Source organism: Somniosus microcephalus, chromosome 11 (assembly GCF_052327205.1).
Source record: "Somniosus microcephalus isolate GS21.2 chromosome 11, FLI_Smic_1.0, whole genome shotgun sequence".
NCBI classification, from domain to species: domain Eukaryota; kingdom Metazoa; phylum Chordata; class Chondrichthyes; order Squaliformes; family Somniosidae; genus Somniosus; species Somniosus microcephalus.
Window position 1 is genome coordinate 95,385,331 of NC_140997.1, and position 26,640 is coordinate 95,411,970.

Below are 26,640 nucleotides of genomic sequence, written 5' to 3' on the forward strand. Positions count from 1 at the left end.
CTCAGTACTGCCCCTCTGACAATGCGGCGCTCCCTCAGTACTGCCCCTCCGACAGTGCGGCGTTTCCTCAGTACTGACCCTCCGACAGCGCGCCGCTCCCTCAGCACTGCCCCTCCGACAATGCAGTGCTCCCTCAGTACTGCCCCTCCGACAGTGCGGCGCTCCCTTAGTACTGCCCCTCCGACAGTGCAGCATTCCCTCTGTACTGCCCCTCCAACAGTGTAGCACTCCCTCTGTACTGCCCCTCCGACAGTGCGGCGCTCCCTCAGTACTGTCCCTCCGATAGTGCAGCGCTCCCTCAGTACTGACCCTCCGACAGTGCAGCGCTCCCTCTGTACTGCCCCTCCAACAGTGTAGCACTCCCTCTGTACTGCCCCTCTGACAGTGCGGCGCTCCCTCAGTACTGACCCTCCGACAGCGCGGCGCTCCCTCAGCACTGCCCCTCCGACAGTGCAGCACTCCCTCAGCACTATCCCTCCGACAGTGCGGCGCTCCCTCAGTACTGCCCCTCCGACAGTGCGGCGCTCCCTTAGCACTGCCCCTCTGACAGTGCGACGCTCCCTCAGTACTGCCCCTCTGACAATGCGGCGCTCCCTCAGTACTGCCCCTCCGACAGTGCGGCGTTTCCTCAGTACTGACCCTCCGACAGCGCGCCGCTCCCTCAGCACTGCCCCTCCGACAATGCAGTGCTCCCTCAGTACTGCCCCTCCGACAGTGCGGCGCTCCCTTAGTACTGCCCCTCCGACAGTGCGGCGCTCCCTCAGTACTGCCCCTCCGACAGTGCAGCACTCCCTCAGTACTGTATAAGGTCCTGTCCATGTATTTTGTGTTAATATTTTTTTTAAAGTGTTCTAGATAAGCCACACCATAAACTTGTTTCCAAAAAGTATTTTATTTGGTAATGAGAGACTTTTCCTTAAGCACCACACAAATCAATCACACCAGCACAAAGCCTTTCTACGAGTGTACACTTCTCTTATGCCACTTGATTGCACAAAAGACATTCAGATCAATGTACGGTTGCCTCAGAAATTGTAACTGAATGCACCAGAACAACACAGCCTCTATGGATTCGTCTCTGAATTGGGTCTCAAGTCTTTTTTAAGAGTGAACTAGTCGCTGGAATTCTGCAATAAAAACACAAGGTATTATGCGCACATTGATAAATCATTAACAAGGTGAGGTGGAGCGTGATGAGTGCATGTTTAAGCTTGCCTCAGTACTGAAGCTAAGTTGTGTCAAACTGGGAGGTGCCAAGGGGAAGCTGAGGGCAAGGGAAACCTCTGAGGGGCGGTCACCATGCCTGGCTGGCCCCTGGTGCCTCTTGGAGGCCTGTTATGCATGCTTTGGTTGCAGCCTGATAGCAGAACACTTGTCCTCTCAGGTGCAAGGTGTCATAGAATGGTACAACACAGGAGGAGGCCATTCAGCTCTTCATGCCTCTGCCGGCTCTTTGAAAGAGCTCTCCAATTAGTCCCACTCCCCTGCTCTTTCCTCATAGCCCTGCAACTGTTTTCCCTTCAAGTTGTTATTCTATGATTAGTTTTCCTCTTCGAGCAGAGATAGTGAACATTGGAAATATTTCATAGATTGTAATAATCGGTTTTAAAAACATAATTGAAAGCGTTGCACAAGTAGCAAATATGCAACCACAGTGAGAGAGAGAGAGAAAGAGACAGACAGAGATAGAGAGAGAGACAGAGAGTAAGACAGAAAGAGAGAGAAGGATAGATAGATAGAGAGAGAGAAAACATCAGCGCCTCCTTTAATTCCATGTGCACGAAGAAATTTTAGCACGATGATTAAGAGATATTAATTTCAAGTAAAATGTACAAAGGGAAAAATTACAGAAACAAACATAGGGGAAGTTACCTTGAAAAATATCCTGCATTGTAAAAAAAAAATAGACTGCAAAAATAAAATCTACATTTTATAAAGAAAAAGACTTGCATTTCTACAGCACCTTTTACAACCTCAGGACGTCCCAAAGTGCTTTACAGCCAATGAAGTACTTTTGAAGTGTAGTCACTGTTGTAATGTAGGAAATGCGGCAGTTAATTTGCACACAGCAAGCTCCCATAAACAGCAATGTGGTAATGACCAGTTCATCTATTTTAGTGACATTGATTGAGGGATAAATATTGGCCAGGACACCCGGGAGAACTCCCCTGCTCTTCTTCGAAATAATGTCATGGGATCTTTTATGTCCACCTGAGAGAGCAGACGGGGCCTCGGTTTAATGTCTCATCTGAAAGACGGCACCTCCGACAGTGCAGCGCTCCCTCAGCACTGCACTGGCAGTGGCCTGGATTATGTGCTCAAGTCTCTAGGGTGGGGCTTGAACCCACAACCTTCTAACTCAGGGGCGAGAGTGCTACCCACTGAGCCAAGGCTGACAAGCAAAAAGATTTATGCTCTACCATGTTTCATCAATCCCCAAGTGAACAGTGGCCAAAACCGTTCAGTCTTCCAGGATAATGAGTACCTGGCTTTGTTTAGCTTACCTTTGGCTCCGATTTTACCATCACCGTCGTTGTCTGCAGCTGAGACAATAGACTGAGCCTCGTTATCACTCAGTATCCTGGCATCGGTGGAGAAATACTGGAGAAACAACCTGAAGCAGAGAAACATGACCAGCTGATCAATTGAACGGTTGAAGCCCAATATACAACAACAACTTGAATTTATATAGTGCCTTTAACATAGTAAAATGTCACAAGGCACTTCACAGGAGGGTTATCAAACAAAATTTAACACCGAGCCACCATAAGGAGATCTTAGGACAGGTGACCAAAAGATTGGTCAAAGAGGTCGGTTTTAAGGAGCATCTTAAAGGAGAAGAGAGCAGTAGCGAGGCAGAGAGGTTTAGGGAGGGAATTCCAGAGCTTAGGGCCTCGGCAACAGAAGGCACGGCCACCAATGGTGGAGAGATTAAAATCGGGATCGGAGGAGCACAGATATCTTGGAGGGTTGTAGGGCTGGAGGAGATTACAGAGATAGGGAGAGGCGAGGCCATGGAGGGATTTAAAAACAAGGATGAGAATTTTTAAATCGAGGCGTTGCTGGATTGAGAGCTAAGGTAGGTCAGCGAGCACAGAGGTGATGTAGTCAAGGCTTGCGATTGTCACAGAAATAAATTACAAGATGAAATTACAGAATGTGATTTCTCGCCCCCCAGAAGATCCCAGGATTCCATGTCAGAATCACATAATCATACAGCACAAAAAGAGGTCATTCGACCCATGGTGCCTGTGCCGGCTCTTTGAAGGAACTCTCCAATTTATCCCACACCACCCCGCTCTTTCCCCATAGCCCTGCAACATTTTTCCTTTTCAAGTATTTATTCAATTCCCTTTTGAAAGTTACTATTGAATCTGCTAGAAGCACCCTTTCAGGCAGCGCATTCCAGATCATAACAACTCGCTGCGTAAAAACAAATTTCCCTTATTTTGCCTTTGGTTCTTTTGCCAATTAAGTCACCTAGGAAATAACAACAGAAAACGCTGGAAAAACTCAGCAGGCCAGGCAGCATCCGTGGAGAGAGAAACAGTGTTAACGTTTCAGGGCAATGGCCCTTCGTCAGAACTGGAAAAAAGCAGGAAATGGAAAGCAAGTTTAGGGGCTGGGAAAAGGGGGAGGGAATGAAAGAACAAAAGGGAAGGTCAGTGATAGGATAGATAGCAGGAGAGATTGCAGATACCTGATCAAACACGAGATGGGAAACTGAAAGCAATGAAGATGAACAAGGTTGAAGAAACAAACGGAAATCCCGTCGAAGAGAAGAGCAGAACTAGGATGTTTGGAATTGAATAGAACGGCAACGGCTTAATTAGTTGATCTGTGCCAAGCAGTTTGAATTACCCGTGAAGACTGATGATTAATGTGTTATCCAGTCATCCATCAAAAGCATGATTCAGCAGATTGACACCTAAGACTCACCATTCTATCGATATTAGCATATTAACCTCCCTTTGTTCAAACAGGAACTGACACTCAGTCACACATTAACAGTTTTGGCAATTGTTGCAGTAGTTCTGAGGAAGTGTCTATACTGAAAAAACATCTCGCCAGCTCTCTCCACAGATGCCCCCTGACCTGCTAAGTCTTTCCAGCTCTTCTATGTTTCCTGTTCTTTTGTTTCAGATTTCCAGCATCTGCAGTATTTTTGCCCTGTGATTGTTGTTGTTTGACGGACAGCTCTGTGGCCAAGAGCTCCCAATGCAGCTTTATATATTTGGCTGCTGGGGTTAATTGGCCAATAAGTCTGAAGCTGGCAGAGGGGCTGAGCTAGAACTGGCTTCGTGGCTGCTTTTTGCCACGCTGGAAGTGAGCAGCCGTGAGCGAGATCAGTTTCATCACGGGGCATAGACACGTTACCAATTCTGGTTGGATGTGTTCCTCGAGGGTTTGGTCATGTTACATGCGATCAAGTGACTCTGTTTGCGATTTGCAAACATTATTGCATTTACCGTATAAAAGTAGGATCCCCCTGTAGCGAAGTGTCTTTGACTATGCTTTAGAAAGAAATAGCTAGATATTTGTTGGGTAAGGGTATCAAGGGCTATGGAGCAAAGGCGGCTAAACGGGGTTGAGGTACAGATCAGCCATGATCTGACTGAATGATGGAACAGGCTCGAAGGGCTGAATGGCCTCCTCCTGTTCCTAATACAATAATAATTAGAGGATCCCCATTTTGTGCTATGGGTGATAGCGAATCGGCAACATGTTTTACATCCGGCTTAATTTTCATTTCCCATTGAAGTCAACGAATAAAAAAAGGGTTGGGGTGTAAAACAGGAGGCGGATTCGCAATCACCCGTTTTGCGCTACCTCCCAATTTCACCTCCTTGCTCTCTTATTTAGAACCGCATGGCCTGTGATGGCTGTTATGAGGCAAGTTTATCTGACGGCCTGCTCCAATACATTGTCAGAAATGCACAGGATGTCACAAAGGCAGTACCGAGGAGAGTCACGATTGAAAGGTGGCCACATTCATTCAGTAGGACATTGAAGAATTTGAAGCATGGGGGTAGATTCTCATCAATGGAATGGAGAGCGGGCAGGATGCCTAACAAGCGGGCGTTGGGCTCTGCCAGATTACTGCCCGGGTGGTGAATGCTAAGATCTACCCCGTTGAATCTCATGACTTAAAGCTTTGGCATGCAACATGTTCTTACTTGAGCTCAGTCTTATCAATGTAACCGCTGCCATCCTGGTCTAGAATTGCGAAGACTTTCTTCACCTCTTCTGCGGATTTCTTTGACAGACCACACGCTTCAAAGAACTTCTTGAAATCGAACGACTCAGGAGCTGGGAAAGAAAGAAAGAAGAACTTGCATTTCTATAGCGCCTTTCACAACCTCAGCACGTCCCAAAGCTCTTCACAGCCAATTAAGTACTTTCTGAAGTGGAGTCACTCTTGTAATGTAGGAAATGCGGCAGCCAATTTGCACACAGCAAGCTCCCACAAACAGCCATGTGAGAATAACCAGATAATCTGTTTTTTTAGAGATGTTGATTGAGGGATAAATATTGGCCAGGACAATGGAATGGAAAGAAAAACGCAACAGCAATGAGACCGGCAGGAAGAGGATTGAAAACATCCCACAGTCTTTCGATTCATGCAGCACCGAAACAAGTTTGGCCCTCAGTGGCTGACAAACTGTAATGGAACACCAGGAACTCCCAAGTACTCCACAATGAGAACGGTGCTGCGTGATATTAGTAAACGCTTACTGCCTTCATTAAAATTGCAAGCAAAGGAATTTCATATAAACGTTAATGCATTCAGTACTAATATTGCACACTGTGATTTGAACCCTCTGGACTTCTGCCCCATTTGCACTGCACTTTGATGCAGTAGTAGAATTTGCAGAACACACTACAGCTGAATATAACAGTACTGGAGTTCTGAGAAGATCAAAGACCATTTTATTGTGGCGACCTTGCATCACACATGCGGCAGCGGCGGGAATCCGAGCGGTGGAGAGCTATAAAAGGTAAGCCCAAGGCGCGGGTAGGCCTCAGTGCGGCAGCGGCAGGAATCCGATCGGCAGCAGTATAAAAGGTAAGCCCGAGGCGCGGGTAGGCCTCAGTGCGGCAGCGGCAGGAATCCAAGCGGCGGCAGTATTTAAGGTAAGCCCGAGGCGCGGGTAGGCTTCAGTGCGGCAGCGGTGGGAATCCAAGCGGCGGCAGTATTTAAGGTAAGCCCGAGGCGTGGGTAGGCCTCAGTGCGGCAGCGGCGGGAATCCGATCGGCAGCAGTATAAAAGGTAAGCCCGAGGCGCAGGTAGGCCTCAGTGCGGCAGCGGCGGGAATCCAAGCGGCGAGGCTATAAAAGGTAAGCCCGAGGCGCGGGTAGGCCTCAGTGCGGCAGCGGCGGGAATCCGAGCGGCGAGGCTATAAAAGGTAAGCCCGAGGCGCGGGTAGGCCTCAGTGCGGCAGCGGCGGGAATCCAAGCGGTGGAGAGCTATAAAAGGTAAGCCCGAGGCGTGGGTAGGCCTCAGTGCGGCAGCGGCGGGAATCCGATCGGCAGCAGTATAAAAGGTAAGCCCGAGGCGTGGGTAGGCCTCAGTGCGGCAGCGGCGGGAATCCAAGCGGCGAGGCTATAAAAGGTAAGCCCGAGGCGCGGGTAGGTTTACTAATCTCCAATCTCAGAGGGAGAGAAGTAAAAAGTAATCGAGGTGTGACATCACCACAAAGCAGGTAAGTGATTGGTTGGTGAGTATTTCTCTCTTTTTTAGAACTTTAACTCTGTGGTTTATAGTTTTTTAGCTCTCTGTGGTGTAGCGGGGACAGTTTGTAAACCAGGGCCCTTAAATATATCATTTAACTGTAGTGAAATTGGTGGGATTCATTTGTTTAATTTAATTTGAATTAACTAAAGGGTAAGTCATGGCAGGACAGCCCGGTGCCGTGGTATGCTCCTCCTGCGCTATGTGGGAACTCAGGGACACTTCCTGTGTCCCTGACAACCATGTGTGCAGGAAGTGTGTCCAGCTGCAGCTACTGGCAGACCGCATTACGGTGCTGGAGCAGCGATTGGATACATACTGGACCATTCGCGATGCTGAGGGTGTCGTGAATAGCACGTTTAATCAGTTGGTCACACCGCAGGTAAAGGTGGCACAGGCAGAGAGGGAACGTGTGACCAACAGGCAGAGTAGTAAGCGCAGGCAGGTAGTGCAGGGGTCCCCTGTGGCTATCCCCCTCTCAAACAGATATACCGCTTTGGATACTGATGGGGGGGGGATGGCTTACCAGGGGAAGGCAGCAGCAGCCAACTTCCTGGCACCAGGGGTGGTTCTGCTGCACAGGACGGGATGAAAAAGACTGGGAGAGCTATAGTGATAGGGGATTCTATTGTCAGGGGAATAGATAGGTGTTTCTGCAGCCGCAAACGAGACTCCAGGATGGTGTGTTGCCTCCCTGGTGCAAGGGTCAAGGATGTCTCAGAACGGCTGCAGAACATTTTGGAAGGGGAGGGTGAACAGCCAGTTGTCGTGGTGCATATAGGTACGAACGATATAGGTAAAAAATGGGATGAGGTCCTAAAAGCTGAATATAGGGAGTTAGGAGGTAAATTAAAAAATAGGACCTCAAAAGGTAGTAATCTCAGGATTGCTACCAGTGCCACATGCTAGTCAGAGTAGAAATAGAAGGATATTTCAGATGAATACGTGGCTAGAGGAATGGTGCAAGGGGGAGGGATTCAAATTCCTGGGACATTGGAACCGGTTCTGGGGGAGGTGGGACCAGTACAAACCGGACGGTTTGCACCTGGGCAGGACCGGGACCGATGTCCTAGGGGGAGAGTTTGCTAATGCTCTGGAGGAGGGTTTAAACTAAAATGGCAGGGTGTTGGGAACCTGAGCGGAGAGACAGAGGAAAGGGAAACAAGGATAAAAGCAAAAGACAGGAAGGAGAAAAACAAAAGTGGCAGGCAGAGAAATCAAGGGTTTAAATCAAACATGGCCACAGTAAATAATAATTCTAAAAGATCTAAGAGCGTTAAAAAAACAAGCCTGAAGGCTTTGTGTCTTAATGCAAGGAGCATTCGTAATAAGGTGGATGAATTAGCTGCGCAAATAGAGGTAAACGAATATGATATGATTGGGATTACAGAAACATGGCCCCAGGGTGGCCAAGGCTAGGAACTCAATATCCAGGGGTATTCAATATTCAGGAAAGATAGGCAAGAAGGAAAAGGAGGTGGGGTAGCATTGCTGGTTAAAGAGGGGATTAACACAATTGAAAGGAAGGATATTAGCTCTGATGATGTGGAATCTGTATGGGTAGAACTGAAAAATACCATGGGGCAGAAAATGTTAGTGGGAGTGGTATGCAGACCTCCAAACAGTAATGCGGAGGTTGGGGATGGCATTAAACGGGAAATTAGAGAAGCGTGCAATAAGGACACAGCAGTTATCATGGGTGACTTTAATCTACATATAAATTGGGCTAACCAAATTAGTTACAATACTGTGGAGGAGGAATTCCTGGAGTGTATATGGAATGATTTCCTGGACCAATATGTCGAGTAACCAACTAGAGATCAGGCCATCTTAGACTGGGTATTATGTAACGAGAAAGGATTAATTAGCAATCTTATTGTGCGAGGCCCCTTGGGTCAGAGCGATCATAATATGATAGAATTCTTCATTAAGATGGAGAGTGAAATAGTTGACTCAGAGACTAGGGTCCTGAATTTAAATAAAGGGGACTACGATGGTATGAGGTGTGAGTTGGGTAGGATTGATTGGGGAATGTCACTCAAAGGGTTGACGGTGGATAGGCAATGGCAAACATTCAAAGATCGCATGGATGAACTACAGAATTTGTTCATCCCAATTTGGCATAAAAATAAAACAAAAAAGGTGACTCAACCGTGGCTAACAAGGGAAATTAGGGATAGCATAAGATCCAAGGAGAGGACATATAAATTGGCCAGAAAAAGCAGTAAACCTGAGGATTGGGAGCAGTTTAGGATTCAACAAAGGAGGACAAAGGGATTAATTAAGAGGGGGAAAATAGAGTATGAGAGTAAGCTTTCAGGGAACATAAAAACTGACTGTAAAAGCTTCTATAGATATGTGAAGAGAAAAAGATTGGTGGAGTCAAGTGTAGGTCCCTTGCAGTCAGAATATGGGGAATTTATAATGGGGAACAAAGAAATGGCAGACCAATTAAATACATACTTTGGTTCTGTCTTCACAAAGGAGGACACAAATAACCTCCCAAAGATGTCGGGGAACATAGGGTCTATTGACAGGGAGGAACTGATAGAAATCAGTATTTGTAGGGAAATGGTGTTAGGGAAATTGATGGGATTGAGGGCCGATAAATCCCCAGGGCCTGATAATCTACATCCTAGGGTACTTAAGGAAGTGGCCCTAGAAATAGTAGATGCATTGCTGGTCATCTTCCAAAATTCGATAGACTCTGGAACAGTACCCATGGATTGGCGGGTAGCTAATTTTACCGCACTGTTCAAAAAGGGTGGTAGAGAGAAAGCGGGGAATTACAAACCGGTAAGCCTGACATCAGTAGTGGGGAAAATGCTAGAGTCCATTATAAAAGATGTAATAGCAGAGCACTTGGAAAACAGTGACAGGATCGGACAAAGTCAACATGGATTTACAAAAGGTAAATCGTGCTTGACTAATCTACTGGAATTTTTTGAGGATGTAACTGGTAAAATAGATAAGGGAGAACCAGTGGATGTGGTGTATTTGGATTTTCAAAAGGCTTTCGATAAGGTCCTGCATAAGAGATTAGCGTGTAAAATTAAGGCACATGGGATTGGGGGCAAGGTATTGACTTGGATAGAGAACTGGTTGGCAGACAGAAAGCAAAGAGTTGGTATAAACGGGTCTTTTTCCAAGTGGCAGGCAGTGACTAGTGGGGTACCGCAGGGATCGGTCTTTGGACCCCAGCTATTCACAATATATATTAATGATCTGGATGAGGGAACTAGATGTAATATCTCCAAGTTTGCAGACGACACAAAGCTGGGTGGGCGTGTGTGCTGTGAGGAGGATGCCGAGAAACTCCAGGATGATTTGGACAGGTTGGGTGATTGGGCAGAGGCATGGCAGATGCAATATAACGTGGATAAATGCAAGGTTATCCACTTTGGTGGCAAAAACAGGAAGGCAGATTATTATCTGAATGGCAATAGATTGGGAGAAGGGGAAGTGCAACAAGACCTGGGCGTCCTTGTGCACCAGTCGCTGAAGGTAAGCATGCAGGTGCAACAGGCGGTTAAGAAGGCAAATGGTATGTTGGCCTTCGTAGCGAGAGGGTTCGAGTACAGGAACAAGGATGTCTTGCTGCAGCTGTACAGGGCCTTGGTGAGACCACATCTGGAGTATTGTGTGTAGTTTTGGTCGCTTTATCTGAGGAAGGATGTTCTTGCCATTGAAGGAGTGCAGCGAAGATTCACCAGGCTGATACCTGGGATGGCAGGAATGACGTATGCGGAGAGATTGAGTCGATTGGGCTTGTACTCGCTGGAGTTTAGAAGAATGAGAGGGGATCTCATCGAAACTTATAAAATTCTAACAGGACTAGACAGACCAGATGCTGGAAGGATGTTCCTGATGGTCGGGGAGTCCAGAACCAGGGGTCACAGTCTAAGGATAAGGGGTAAGCCATTTAGGACAGAGATGAGAAGGAATTTCTTCACCCAGAGAGTGGTGAACCTGTGGAATTCTCTACCAAAGAAGGCAGTTGAGGCCAATTCATTAAATATATTCAAGAAGGAGTTGGATATATTTCTTAAGGCTAAAGGGATCAAGGGATATGGAGAGAAGGCAGGAACAGGGTACTGAATTTGAATGATCAGCCATGATCTCATTGAATGGCGGAGCAGGCTCAAGGGGCCGAATGATCTACTCCTGCTCCTATCTTCTATGTTTCTATGTGCTGCAGTATAACTGCAGTCAGTGGGGAGGCAGCATATTAAGCTCTAACATTATAGTTTAAGGATAACTTGCTGCAACATCTTTAAGTTCCCAACAGTAGAAAACCTCTGTCTATCCTTCCCATTCTTTTCAAACATTCCTAATGGCCTCCCCAATTACAAGCCTGTCGAGCAGAGGTGGACGCCGACATTTAAGCCAACTTGCGAAACTTTGCTTTATCTGATTTGAGAGTGTTACATAGAATTACATGGTCCATGCCGATGTTTATGCTGCACACGAGCCTCCTCCCAGCCCTCTTCATCTCACCCTATCAACATATCCTTCTATTCTCTGCTATTCGCCTCAACCACTACCTGTGGTAGGGAGTTCCACATTCTCACCACTCTCTGGGTAAAGAAGTTTCTCCTGAATTCCCTATTGGATTTATTAGTGACTATCTTTAGTTGAGGGATAAATATTAGCCCCAGGACACAGGGGTGAACTCCCCTGCTCTTCTTCGAAATAGTGTCACGGGATCTTTTACATCCACCTGAGAGGTCAGACGGGAGCCTTGAATTAGCATCTCATCTGAAAGACGGCACCTCTGACGGTGCAGCACTCCCTCAGTACTAGCACTGGGAGTGTCAGCCTGGATTATGTGCTCTGGAGTGAGGCTTGAACCCATGACCCTCTGACTCATAGATGAGAATGTTACCCACTGAGCTATTAATGCTTTCCTCCAGAGGTAATCTCATTACTCCCATGCCCTTGTAAAATGTAAAGCTGCAATGGGCTCAGACTAAAGTCACTCATTGTATATTTAGCTAAAATCCCCTTAACGTTTTTGATTTTTTGAAGCTTAAGTCATGGAAGATAAAGACTTTACCTTTGCATTGTGAAATCGCAGAGGTGATGTCACCAGCTGCCAGGACGTCGGTGATTTTCATGGTGAAACTATCAGAGGAAGATAAAACAGGAACTTGTACAAAGGTTGTTTTTAATCTCAAGATGTGTTATGTCTGAGCAAAGAGTATTTTAACAATATTATTTTGCAGCTGTGTTCCATTTCACCAAACTTGGTTTGACAAATAGAAATGGAAGCTGAGTGGGATTCAGAGTAATCGACACCTGTAGTGACCCCACACCTGAGTGGAGTTCAGAGTGACCGACACCTGTAGGTGGCCCCACACCTGAGTGGGATTCAGAGTGACCGACACCTGTAGGTGGCCCCACACCTGAGTGGGATTCAGAGTGACCGACACCTGAAGTGACCCCACACCTGAGTGGAGTTCAGAGTGACCGACACCTGTAGGTGGCCCCACACCTGAGTGGGGTTCAGAGTGACCAACACCTGTAGGTGGCCCCACACCTGAGTGGAGTTCAGAGTGACCGACACCTGTAGGTGGCCCCACACCTGAGTGGGATTCAGAGTGACCGACACCTGTAGGTGGCCCCACACCTGAGTGGGATTCAGAGTGACCGACACCTGTAGTGGCCCCACACCTGAGTGGAGTTCAGAGAGACTGACACCTGTAGATACCTCTACACCTGAGTGGGATTCAGAGAGACTGACACCTGTAGGTGGCCCCACACCTGAGTGGAGTTCAGAGTGACCGACACCTGTAGATACCTCTACACCTGAGTGGGATTCAGAGTGACCGACACCTGTAGGTGGCCCCACACCTGAGTGGAGTTCAGAGTGACCAACACCTGTAGGTAGCCCCACACCTGAGTGGAGTTCAGAGTGACCGACACCTGTAGGTAGCCCCACACCTGAGTGGGATTCAGAGAGACTGACACCTGTAGGTGGCCCCACACCTGAGTGGAGTTCAGAGTGACCAACACCTGTAGGTGACCCCACACCTGAGTGGGATTCAGAGTGACCGACACCTGTAGGTGACCCCACACCTGAGTGGGATTCAGAGTGACTGACACCTGTAGGTGACCCCACACCTGAGTGGAGTTCAGAGTGACCGACACCTGTAGGTGACCCCACACCTGAGTGGGATTCAGAGTGACCGACACCTGTAGGTGACCCCACACCTGAGTGGGATTCAGAGTGACCGACACCTGTAGGTGACCCCACACCTGAGTGGAGTTCAGAGTGACCGACACCTGTAGGTGCCTCTACACCTGAGTGGAGTTCAGAGTGACCGACACCTGTAGGTGGCCCCACACCTGAGTGGGATTCAAAGTGACCGACACCTGTAGTGGCCCCACACCCGAGTGGAGTTCGGAGAGACTGACACCTGTAGATACCTCTACACCTGAGTGGGATTCAGAGAGACTGACACCTGTAGGTGGCCCCACACCTGAGTGGAGTTCAGAGTGACCGACACCTGTAGATACCTCTACACCTGAGTGGGATTCAGAGTGACCGACACCTGTAGGTGGCCCCACACCTGAGTGGAGTTCAGAGTGACCAACACCTGTAGGTGACCCCACACCTGAGTGGGATTCAGAGTGACCGACACATGTAGGTAGCCCCACACCTGAGTGGGATTCAGAGAGACTGACACCTGTAGGTGGCCCCACACCTGAGTGGGATTCAGAGTGACCGACACCTGTAGGTGACCCCACACCTGAGTGGGATTCAGAGTGACTGACACCTGTAGGTGACCCCACACCTGAGTGGAGTTCAGAGTGACCGACACCTGTAGGTGACCCCACACCTGAGTGGGATTCAGAGTGACCGACACCTGTAGGTGACCCCACACCTGAGTGGGATTCAGAGTGACCGAAACCTGTAGGTGACCCCACACCTGAGTGGAGTTCAGAGTGACCGGCACCTGTAGGTGCCTCTACACCTGAGTGGAGTTCAGAGTGACCGACACCTGTAGGTGCCTCTACACCTGAGTGGGATTCAGAGTGACCGACACCTGTAGATGTCTCTACACCTGAGTGGGGTTCAGAGTGACCAACACCTGTAGGTGGCCCCACACCTGAGTGGGGTTCAGAGTGACTGACACCTGTAGGTGGCCCCACACCTGAGTGGAGTCCAGAGTGACCAACACCTGTAGGTGGCCCCACACCTGAGTGGGATTCAGAGTGACCGACACCTGTAGTGGCCCCACACCTGAGTGGAGTTCAGAGAGACTGACACCTGTAGATGCCTCTACACCTGAGTGGGATTCAGAGAGACTGACACCTGTAGGTGGCCCCACACCTGAGTGGAGTTCAGAGTGACCAACACCTGTAGGTAGCCCCACACCTGAGTGGAGTTCAGAGTGACCGACACCTGTAGGTGACCCCACACCTGAGTGGGGTTCAGAGTGACCGACACCTGTAGGTGGCCCCACACCTGAGTGGGATTCAGAGTGACCGACACCTGTAGGTGGCCCCACACCTGAGTGGGATTCAGAGTGACCGACACCTGTAGGTGGCCCCACACCTGAGTGGGGTTCAGAGTGACCGACACCTGTAGGTGGCCCCACACTTGAGTGGGATTCAGAGTGACCGACACCTGTAGGTGGCCCCACACCTGAGTGGAGTTCAGAGTGACCGACACCTGTAGGTGCCTCTACACCTGAGTGGGATTCAGAGTGACCGACACCTGTAGGTGACCCCACACCTGAGTGGGATTCAGAGTGACCGACACCTGTAGGTGACCCCACACCTGAGTGGGATTCAGAGTGACTGACACCTGTAGATGCCTCTACACCTGAGTGGGATTCAGAGTGACCGACACCTGTAGGTGGCCCCACACCTGAGTGGGATTCAGAGTGACCGACACCTGTAGGTGACCCCACACCTGAGTGGGATTCAGAGTGACTGACACCTGTAGGTGCCTCTACACCTGAGTGGGGTTCAGAGTGACTGACACCTGTAGGTGCCTCTACACCTGAGTTGGATTCAGAGTGACTGACACCTGTAGATGGCCCCACACCTGAGTGGAGTTCAGAGTGACCGACACCTGTAGATGGTCCCACACCTGAGTGGGATTCAGAGTGACTGACACCTGTAGATGGCCCCACACCTGAGTGGGATTCAGAGTGACTGACACCTGTAGATACCTTTACACCTGAGTGGAGTTCAGAGTGACCGACACCTGTAGGTGACCCCACACCTGAGTGGGATTCAGAGTGACCGACACCTGTTGGTGACCCCACACCTGAGTGGGGTTCAGAGTGACTGACACCTGTAGATACCTTTACACCTGAGTGGAGTTCAGAGTGACCGACACCTGTAGGTGACCCCACACCTGAGTGGGATTCAGAGTGACCGACACCTGTAGGTGACCCCACACCTGAGTGGGATTCAGAGTGACCGACACCTGTAGGTGACCCCACACCTGAGTGGAGTTCAGAGTGACCGACACCTGTAGGTGACCCCACACCTGAGTGGAGTTCAGAGTGACTGACACCTGTAGGTGACCCCACACCTGAGTGGAGTTCAGAGTGACCGACACCTGTAGGTGACCCCACACCTGAGTGGAGTTCAGAGTGACTGACACCTGTAGGTGCCTCTACACCTGAGTGGGGTTTTTGTGTGCCTTTAATTCCTGAACTATATTCCTTAGAACAAAACCTTATGGAAGTGCAGCGCTTACATTTTTCTAATCTTCTCACATGACCACAGAATAAAATGTTAATACAAATAAACTTGGAATTTATGTCTTCTCACTATGAAATTTATAAATTTAAAAGAGCCCATTAAAAGTATATGAGACTCTAGAATAAGATGCAAGGTCCCTATTAGCTATAGAGTTGTAACTTTGTACTATTCCCCAAGGGAAGTAGTGGGAGGATTCACAGTCTGACAGGCCGCAATGTGAACACTCCTTCCATGGCTGTGACCAACTTTATCCCAGCTGATGGGGGGGTTAGTCCTACACCGTTGGAAGGTTTTATGGGCTCCTACAACCCATACGATGGGGAGGGGAAACCACCCACACCCACTGGTCGCGAGTATCCCGCTGAATGTCAACCCGGAATTCAGAGTGGGTGCTCCGGTCTCCACTTGCTGGGACTGTCTGGAGTGGGGTTCAAACCCTGAATCTTCTGACCCAAATGTGGGAATGCTCCCACTGAGCCCAATGCTGCCTCCAGCCCTCCAGCACAATGGAATGTCAGTCTGATAGAAGGTCAGTCTCTGATCTCCTGCTCTGATGCACAGAACAGGGATTACAGCAACAACTAGACCTACTCGACAAATACTGCCAAAATTGGGCTCTAACAGTAAATCTAAAGAAAACCAACATCATGATTTTTCAGAAAAGACCCAGATGTCAGGAAAACAAATACCAGTTTACCCTCAGTGATACCACTATAGGACACACTATGAGCTACACCTACCTTGGTCTAACTATTACAGCATCAGGGAGCTTCAGCATAGCAGTGAATGCACTAAAAGAAAAAGCCCGAAGAGCCCTATATGCAATAAAAAGAAAATTCTACAACATCCAAATCCCAATCAAAATCTGGCTCAAAATTTTTGACAGCATAATCCTGCCCATTGCACTGTACGGTAGTGAAGTATGGGGCCCGCTAAATCACCAAAGCTACACTAAATGGGAAAAACACACAATAGAAGCCCTACATGCAGAATTCTGCCGAAGCATCTTCGCACCCAAAGAAAAACGCCAACAAATGCATGCAGAGCCGAACTAGGCAGATACCCACTGATAATAAACATCCAAAAACGAGCACTAAACTTCCTAAATCACCTCAAATCTAGCTCCCCAGACACCCTTCATTTCAAAGCCTTTCAGACCCAAGAGCTAAACCCAGAAAAGAGTCCCCTGAGTCAGCTGCTACTGAAACTAAGTACTCAGCCGGACCCTGACCAGCCCCAGACCAACACAGCCGTCCAAACACCAATCCGAGTGAACCAAATCATTAAAAAATGCAAAGAAACCTACCTGGAACATTGGAACAAAATAACCGAAAACCAAAGCAGATTAGAATGTTACCGGGCCCTAAAAAGAGAATATAAACTGGCAGACTACCTCACGACCATCAGAGACACAAAACAGAGACAGACCCTCACCAGGTACAGACTAAGCGACCACCAACTGGAAATTGAAAAAGGCAGATACAAGAAATCCTGGCAGCCTAGAGAGAATAGAATATGCGATCAATGTCTGGCTGGCGAGGTTGAAACAGAAATGCATTTCCTCCTAAAATGCGAAAAATTCAACACATCAAGAAACATATTATTCAACAAGCTAAGCCAAACAACCCCAGATTTCAAGGAATTGGATGATCTGTCAAAATTGAGATTAGTCCTAGGAGAAGGAGACAGACCATACCTTGGGGCTAAATATGTAACAACATGTCACAACCTGAGGACTGTTTAAAAGTAAGACTGTTTAAAATTAATATTGAACGTACCAAATGAAGTAGAAAGACTGTTTAAAATTAATATTGTTTAAAAGTAATATTGTATATACCCAACAAATGTCAAATCGATTGACACCTACAGAATGTTGGAAAACTGTACCTTTTTGCTATGTAAGCTTTGGCAATATGGTTCTCTGTAAACTCTCATGCCAATAAAGCATTTGAACTGAACTGAACTGAGAAAGAGAGGGATCTAGCACCACTCACCTGGCTGTGATCTTCCTTCTTCCCCAGCAACAGCAATTTCCAAGGTAGAGAGAGCGAAGCTGAGTGGTATCTGAGGTGTGCCTGCTCCTTTATATACCCTTAATTTTGCATACTATTTGCAGAATTCAGCGTTATGGCTCATTTACAAGAGGGTGGAGACCTGTGTCAAATGAAAGCTGGTTTCTCATCATCATGCTTGGGAACAACTAATGTTTTTTTTCCCCTGTTGTGTGAGAGAGAAAGTGATTAATGCTCCTGCAGATATGGGATGATGGTGCTGGTTGGTGAATGATGGCTGATCTCAGTTCCCAGCACCCCTCCCCCTTTGGTCCCAGCAGTCGCTCCCCTTCATCACGACCCGATTATGCAGGTGCAGTCACCTTTAGAAAGACTGCCAAGTGTTTATGACAAGCCTTCCATTCAAGCTGATCTCACCCAACTGGGGCCATTCCTACCTTTTGTTATGAAGGTCTGCTTTAGAGCTCCATTTAGACAATCCAGTGATGGCTTTCAACAGTGTTAGCTCAGTGTGCACTGCACCCTGTTAATAGAAAACAGAAGGTCGATGGCCGACCTGATAGAGCTCTTAAAAATTATAGATGGGTTCGATAGGGTAGATGTAGAGAAGATGTTCCCACTTGTGCGAGAAGTCCAAAACTAGGGGCCAAAAATATCAGATAGTCACTAATAAATTCAATCAGGAATTCAGGAGGAACTTCTTTACCCAGAGAGTGGTGAGAATGTGAAACTCGCTACCACAGGGAGTGGTTGAAGCGAATAGTATAGGTACATTTAAAGGGAAGCTGGATAAGTATAAGAGTGAGAAAGGAATAGAAGTATATGCAGATGGGGTGGGAGGAGGCTCGTGTGGAGCATAAACACCGGCATGGACCAGTTGGGCCGAATGGCCTGTTTCCGTGCTGTACATTCTATGTAACACTCCTTCGAAATGAAGTACATTCAGCACATTAAAAGTTCTCCACACTGGGATCTATTGACAATATTGGTCGTGCGTTCTGGCAATGAAGATCAGTGAAGGGCTTTTTGGGCCCGAAACCTGGCCAATGAGAATGTTTGTCACTCGCCCCAATCGCACCCCACTCCGGGTTAAAATCACAGTGTTCGGGTGGGTTGAATGTTGTAAGCACTTCTATGGTTGACCCATCGCCCCTGTGCTCGCTGATCTACATTGGCTCCCAGTCCAGCAACGACTCGATTTAAAATTCTCATCCTTATGTTCAAATTTCTCCATGGCCTTGTCCCTCCCTATCTCTGCAAACTCCTCCAGCCCTATAACCCTCTGAGATATCTACACTCCTCCAATTCTGGCCTCTTGCGCATCACCAAATTCCATCGCCCACTCTCGGCGGCCGTGCCTTCAGCTGTCTGGGTCCTCAGCTCTCAAATTCCCTCCCTAAATCTCTCCACCTCTCTCTCCTCCTTTAAGAACCTCCTTAAAACCAATCTCCTTAAGACCAAGCTTTTGGCTATGGTGTCATAATCAATAGAAGGGGATGAGGAAAGGAGAGAAATAGAGAATTAAATAGCCATTAAAGGAAGCCACATAGTACTGGCGGGGTCTGACTACAGTTATGTTGCCTGTTTCACATTGATATGGGGTGATTTCGGGTGTATATCAATTCAAAAGTGGCTGTGTGACTCAGGAGAGAGGTCCTAAGTCCAGTCACACTAGGCCGAATTCTCTTCCTCAGAGTGTTGGGCGCTGGAGGGTAGGGTCTGTACCCGACCCATTTTCCTGAGTCAAAGAAAGAACTTGCATTTATACAGCACCTTCCACAACCTCAGGACGTCCCAAAGTGCATTACAGTCTATTAAGTACTGGCAACTGAGTGTGGTCACTGTTGTAATGTAGGAAACGCGGCAGCCAATTTGCGCACAGCAAGCTCCCACAAACAGAACCGTGGTAATGTCCAGATAATCTGATTTTAATTATGTTGATTGAGGGATAAATATTGGCCAGGACACCGGGGAGAACTCCCCAGCTCTTCAAAATAGTGTCTGTGGGATCTTTCACATCCAGCTGAGAGGTCAGACGGGGCCTCGGTTTAACGTCTCATCCGAAAGACGGCCCCTCCGACAATGCGGCACTCCCTCAGCACTGCACTGGAGTGTCAGCCTATAGTTTGTGCTCAAGTCCCTGGAGTGGGACTATGAACGCACAACCTTCTGACTCAGAGGCGAGGGTGCTGCCCACTGAACCAGGGCTGACACCAGAAGTGGTGCCGACAACTCAGCCCTCTCCCTCCACAAGGTTCCCGTGGTGAAGTTCACTGTGACCAAGCTCGGTATCCTTGAGCCTTGGGACTGGGAGCTGAGCGCTCCCTGCAAGTGGTACTGCTGAACTGCGGTCTGGCATGGCCTCAGGGTCCAGATCCCCTATGTTGGAGGCAAGTGTGCAAACCAACCGGGGCACATAAACGGCCTGGACCATTAAACACCGTGCAAGAGAGTGACACACACGCTGGAAACCAATTTAGAATCTGCACAACTCTTATTGTTCCAGAATGAAGGATAAATACTTCACCCCGTGTGTAACATTATAGAACACTCCCAATTCTCATTCCACAAGGAACAGGAATAGGCCATTCAGCCCCTCAAGCCTGTTCCGCCATTGGCCATTCCGCAGGGTGGGGTAAGGGTGTGGAGGGGGTGGGGAGGGTGTGCGGGGATGGGGTGTGGGGGGGGTGGGGGTGCGGGGGTGGGGAGGGGGTGCGAGGTTGGGGAGGGGGTGCGGGGGTGGGGAAGGGGTGCGGGGGTGCGGGGGTGGGGGTGCGGGGGTGGGGCTGTGCAGGGTGGTGTAAGGGGCCCAGAGTTCCAAATAATTTTTAAACTGCTTCTTATTTCCAAGGCCTCTCCCCAGCTCAGGCCCACAGGAAATGTAGTGTCTTCCTCTCTCAGTATTGACAGTGATGGATTAGATCTTGCCATGTGCAGGTGTCTCTACTGGAGACGCTGATTCTTTTCTTCCATTGTTTGGATTCCACAGGTGCTGTGAAGATGAGTTGAGATGATAAAGCGTGGGACGCAATGAGCTGCCCTCATTGCCTGGCTCTGGATAGTTTGTAGCCTCTGAATCTGTGGTTCACTTGCTGCGCTTTTCATAGACGCATACAGCACAGAAGGAGGCCATTCGGCCCGTCGTGCCTGTGCCAGCTCATCTGAAAGAGCTCTCCAATTAGTCCCACTTCCCCTGCTCTTTCCCCACAGCCCTGCAAATCTTTTTCTTTTCAAGTCTAATTCCCTTTTGAAAGTTACTACTGAATCTGCTGCCACCGCCCTTTCAGGCAGTGCATTCCAGATCATAACAACTCGCTGCATAAAACTATTTCTCCTTATCACCCCCCCATTCTTTGCCAATTAGCCAAGGCGCCGTCTTTTTGGATGAGACATTAAACCGCGGCCCCGTCTGCCCTCTCAGGTGGACATAAAAGATCCCACGGCACTATTTCGAAGAAGAAGCACGGTGGCATAGTGGTTAGCACTGTTGCCTCACAGCGCCAGGGACCCAGGTTCAAATCCGGCCTCGGGTGACTGTCTGTGTGGAGTTTGCACATTCTCCCCGTGTTTGCGTGGGTTTCCTCCGGTTTCCTCCCACAGTCCAAAGATGTGCAGGTTAGGTTGATTGGCCATGATAAAAATTGGCCCTTAGTGTTAGGGGGGATTAAGTACATGGGGTTACGGGGATAGGGCTTGGGTGGGATGGCTGTTGGTGTAGGGACTGGGTGCTAGGGTTTGGATGACCAGCCATGATCTCGTTGAATGGCAGAGCAGGCTCGAAGGGCCGAATGGCCTACTCCTGCTCCTATCTTCTATGTTTCTATGTAAGAGCAGGAGAGTTCTTGACCAATATTTATCCATCAACCAATGTTACTAACAACAGATTATCTGGTCATTATCACATCGCTGTCTGTGGGAGCTTGCTGTGCACAAAATATACTGCCACGTTTCCTATGCTACAACAGTGACTACACTTCTAAAGTATTTCGTTGACTGTAAAGTGCTTTGGGACGTCCTGAGGTGGTGAAAGGTCCTGTAGAAATGCAAGTCTTTCTTTACTCGTGGTTTATATCTAAATCTACAGAGCTTTGGCTCATAAAAACTCTGGATTTTGTTATTTTTGATATGATCCACGGCTCTGTATAAAGTTATGGGGCGAGAAATTCATTATCACACAGGAATGTTTGAGATTTAGCGGCAGGTGCCAATGAATTTCGCTGCACGCAAAATTCAGTGTCATCGCTCAAAGAAAGGATGGGAGCGCTAAATCAAGCACTAATGGCCTAGCTCAGTGGCGTTAGACTCAAAGCGCTGACCAATATCAGGTGCTGTCTAATCACAAGTCATCATTGCCACATGCTCTTTCCAGTTCTTAAAGGGGAGGTTCATTGATGCTGCAGAACTTCATTCACAGCATTGCTGGCTGTGCAGCTGCCTCAGCAAGCAGCAGCAGGTCAAGCCCAAGGAGCCAGATGAATCAAGCAGGTTTCATGATGGCAGACCCACGCCCCAGGGAGAGAGCCTGCAGATTTTCAGACCAAGCATTGGAGGAGTTGGTCTCCACTGTGGAGAGACAGAGGGCGGTGCTCTACCCGGCAAGTGGCAGGAGGCCCGCACTGCAAGTCTTCGCACCATGTGGAGGGAGGTTGCCATCAGGTCTCGGGCAGCACTGTGGTCCCCAGGACCCACACACAGCGCAGGAAGAAATTTCACAACCTTATTCGGGTGGTCAGGGTGAGTCAATGCCTCAACAAATGCTACATACCACAGTCTGCACACACTGGCCAAAGCACCACACCCCCAGCACTCAACCACCAACAATCTCCACCTACCAACACTCACACCCACATCTCACACCTTTCACACAATAGCAGCTATTCAACTATGGCAGGCACATCACCCAAACACATTGCTCCACACTCACTCACACACTTTCCTTTCTCTTGCAGGCCAAGGTCGCTCACAACCGGAGGGAGCAGGAGCTCACAGGCAGGGGACAACCTGACACCCAACCACTGTCTGCGCTGGAGGAAAGAGTGCTGGAGATCATTGGGCGCCAGGTGGTGGGCACCGTGGCCACCGGCGCCATTGACCCCCCTTGGGGACAACAACGGTATGTTCATCCCTACTCCTTCTTCTCACATCCCACTTCCCCTTCACCCCACAAGCCTTTCACACTTTCCAGCTAATCATGCTGTATGCCTGCCGTTCTCCCTTCCTGCCCCGCTCCCCTCACCTTAGCCCGTCTCTTGTGCCTTTATGCTTTCAGATAATCAGCAAGCACCGGAGCAGCCTGTCCCCGAGGGCACCGTTGAGGGCGAGGTGAGAGAAGAGAAGGAGGAAGAGCACATCGCGTCACTGCATGTCTCACCTGCAGGCACCAGCTCAGATATTGGCCCAACGCGTTCTTTAGAGGCTAGTACAGTAGTGGGATCTGCACAGGGTGAGGCACCAGGGATGAGTGAGCTGCAGCAAGGCCAGGGGTAAAGGGTAGCTCGGGGGCCAGCTCCCCGGAGGGCGAGTTCGCGCGTGAGTTCTGCTGCACAGGACTCAGATGAGGACCTCGATAGGGAGGCGTTTAGAAGAAGGGTGATGGGCATGCACACGGAGATGATAGGTGCAATGGCAAGGGTGCCTGAGAGCCTCTCAGCAATAGTAAGGAACGTGGAGGAGTCTGCCTCTAACATTACATAGAGCTCTGCACACACCATGGAGCCCATCATTTCCAGTCTGCAAAGGATGGTAGACTCCCAGAGAGAGCATAGGGACCCAGACCTGATGCCATGTGTGATGGGAGATCTGGCAGCTTCCATTGCAGCACAGGCGGAAGCGATGCAACGTCTTAGTGGTGTAATGCAGTCTATGTTTGATGCCATCGGTTCTCAGACTGCTCTCATGCAGTCTCAGCTTGATGCCACGTAAGCTCTGACTGCTGCCATCGTTGCTGGACCTACCACCGTCGACCGGGGCTTTCACAGTGTCACAGCAGGCCAGCAACCTGTGCTCCAACAGATTGCTAGGAATGCTGAGGTGCTGCCCCGGGGGAGTGGCAGTGGGTCAGTGGAGCAGGAAGCTGCTGTCCTCTCTCAGGATGACAGCATTCCTGCTCCCACCACTGGCACTCTGCCATTGCCCTTGTCGCTGCCAGTCATCCAGCCAGCCCAGGCTGCTGCTGCCCATGCTGAGGTGGTGCAGTCTACAGCCGGGCCTTCCAGATCCAGAGCTGGTCGAGAGCGTCCTGCAAGGCCATCTGAAGTCTCCCGCATGGACACTGAGCAGCCTTCCACCAGCCGTGCTGCAGCCACTGGGCCAACACTTTGTAGGAGCACCAGAGTAGGCAAAGGCACAGTAACGAGAGGGATTGCACAAGGGTGAATAGGTAATATTGTTGTAAATATGTGTTCTCTGATTATTGATAAATTTATTAATTCACTTCGGATGATTTTGTGATGTGTCTCATTTCAGCTTTGCGCTGTGATATGACCTGCGACAGGGCTGGAATGATGGGGATGTGGTGAGCAACGAGGATCTGGGGTTTAATTTACTGGAACCGCAGTCTGATGCGGCGGTCATGGACCGCCCTTCCGGAAGGCCGATTAAGTGGCTGCCTCCTCCCTCGCTCCTGTTCCCCCTCCTCATTCTCCTCGTCTTCCTCCTCCTCTCCCTCTTCCTCCTCCTGTGGTGTTCCCGCAATCCCTGGTGGCAAGGGCTCGGCCCTCATGATGGCCAAGTTGTGGAGCATGCAGCAGACCACCACGAACTGGGACTCCCGCTCAGCCCAGTACTGGAGGGCTCCTCCTGAGTGGTCAAGGCAGCAGAACCATTGCTTGAGCAGGTTGATGGTTTGCTCAATGATGTTCCTGGTGGCAGCATGGTTCTCATTATATGAGTGCTGGGCAGGAGTGCTGGGGTTGCGGAGGGGAGTCATGAGCCAGGTGGAGATCGGATAGCCCCGGTCTCCGACCAGCCAGCCGCGAGCTTGATGTGGTGGCTGGAAGAGTGCTGGCACACCGGTCTGGTGCAGGATGAAGGCATCGTGGCTGCTGCCAGGATAGTGGGCATTGACGGTGAGGATTCACTGTCTGTGGTCGCACACCAACTGCACATTAAGTGAGTGGTAGCCTTTGTGGTTACGGAAGATCTCAGGATTGTTATGTGGTGCCCGCAACGCACCATGGGGAATCCCGTTACCCTGGCAAAGCCACATGCATGCTTGTCCTGCTTCTCTCTAGTGATGGGAAAGGAAATGTAGACCCTTCTCTTACTGTAGAGAGTGTCTGTGACCTTCCGGATGCAGCGATGGACGGCGAACTGCGAGATGTTAGCGATATCTCTTGTTGCAGACTGGAAGGATCCACTGGTGAAGAAATTGAGGGTGACGGTGACCTTGACTGCCACTGAGAGAGCGCGGTCGCCCTGATTTGAGGCTCGAGGTCTGGTTGCAGGAGGTAGCAGAGTTCTGTGACCACCTCCTTGGTGAAGCGGAGCCTTCTAACACACTGCTCCTGGCTTGATTGGAGGTAGGAGAAGTGCTCTCGGAGTACCCTCGGAGGGTAAGGCCTCCTGTTGAGAGACCTGATGGTCCTCCTCCTCCCTCTGGCCACATGTTCCAGTCTTTCTCGCTGCCTCCGCTCCCTCCGCAGTAGATCCTGGAGGGTGAAGTCGACTGCCAGTACAGCCCCCATTAATGTAAGGAACTGCAGCACTTTGATATTTTGTGAGAATAAATGTAACTAATTTTTAGTAGCCACAACACTCCGGAGACTAAACAACCTTTAAACGACTGATTTAGACTGTTGCACAATGTCAAACTGATGAGGAATCAGTGAAACAGCACTAACCTGAGATCTGTGACTCATTACTCACGATCCCTTTAAGTAGCTCCCCTGGAGCCGGCTACTGACTGCTTCACGCCCCCTCTCCCTGTTGCTGTTGGGGCAAGGCACTAAGACAGGGGGCAATAATCAATTTGGCAGATCGGGCGCCCAGTGAGCATTGCCTGGCACTGAAGTCCCCGGCGCTAACACGTAGCGGCGGTGCTATGGGGGGAGGGGGGGGCTGAATTTGGCATGTGGCGCTAACTGGAGTCGCTAAGGTACCAAATTTCTCCCCCATGGAATTTTAAGAAGTAGTTATTGTATTTTGATGAGGAATCTTAATATAATACAACCAGATTCCACCAGAGGGCAGTGCTGAAACAGATGCTTACAAGGGCAACTCTTTCAAATATTATGGATTTGACAGTGCAGTTGTCTTCCCCAGTTTGTTCCCCTCTGCACCTGACTTGTACTGGGGTACAAATCCATGCATTGTCTTCCAGTACCTTGCAAAACTTGTACTTGAGCACAAAATCTAGGCTGACACTCCAGTGCAGTGCTGAGACAGCGTCGCACAGTCGGAAGTGCCGTCTTTCGGATGAGACATTAAAACCGAGGCCCCGTCTGCTCTCTTGGGTGGACGTAAAAGATCCCATGGCACTATTTTGAAGAAGAGCAGAGGAGTTCTCCCCAGGATCCTGCCCAATATTTATCCCGCAACCAATATCACTAAAACAGATTATCTGGTCATTATCTCACTGCTGTTAGTGGGAGCTTGCTGTGCACAAATTGGCTAAAGCATTTCCTACATTACAACAGTGACTATACTTCAAAAAGTACTTCATTGGCTGTAAAGCGCTTTGGGACGTCCTGAGGTCACAAAAGACGCTATAGAAATACAAGTCTTTCTTCTTTTTCACGTGTGAGCCTAGACAGTGATTGTCCATGGGCAATTCAACTACAAGGGGTGTCACAGCCGATTTGAGCAGGTGGTGTGGGCTTTCCTCCTGAGCCTCTGCCGTCTGTGTGGTGAACCTACTCCCACAGTGCTGTCAGGTTTGGGAGTTTGACCCAGCGACGATGAAGGAACGGCCGATATATATCTGAGTCGGGATGGTGTGTGACTTGGGGGGAACCTGGAGGCGATGGCGGTGGAAGGCGGGGCATCACGAGGATGGATGTGTCAGGTGGCCAATGGCGTGGGGCCTGCCGGCCGGAGGTCGTGAATCCTCCAGGAATGTAGCCATGTGGGATGTAATTGAAGTGAATAGTTAGAACACACTTAGCCCATGTGATCTCCTGAGGGGGTCGGAGATGAATTTTCCAGAGTATTTTTCCCTGATTGGCCCTGTGT

General features: G+C 49.3%; 1 protein-coding gene across 1 annotated transcript; it reads right to left on the reverse strand.

Moving 5' to 3' along the window:
- Positions 1-880: 880 nt before the first annotated feature.
- LOC147110788 (oncomodulin-1-like) lies at positions 881-12,102 on the reverse strand. Its single transcript, XM_086001124.1, has 4 exons — positions 11,790-12,102; positions 5,178-5,310; positions 2,505-2,614; positions 881-1,127 (listed from the first exon to the last, which is right to left on the reverse strand). Exons 1-4 carry the CDS (start codon positions 11,848-11,850, stop codon positions 1,102-1,104), a joined length of 330 nt encoding a protein of 109 aa, XP_085857250.1. The 5' UTR covers positions 11,851-12,102; the 3' UTR covers positions 881-1,101.
- Between the last annotated feature and the right edge of the window lie 14,538 nt (positions 12,103-26,640).

Excerpts from the sequence above, each read along its gene's own strand:
- LOC147110788 (XM_086001124.1), bottom strand. The coding sequence starts at position 11,850 with ATGAAAATCACCGACGTCCTGGCAGCTGGTGACATCACCTCTGCGATT. Across the intron at positions 5,311-11,789 it reads TGCGATTTCACAATGCAAAG|CTCCTGAGTCGTTCGATTTC; the intron begins GTAAAGTCTTTA and ends TTTCTTTCCCAG. Across the intron at positions 1,128-2,504 it reads TGGTAAAATCGGAGCCAAAG|AATTCCAGCGACTAGTTCAC; the intron begins GTAAGCTAAACA and ends TTTTTATTGCAG.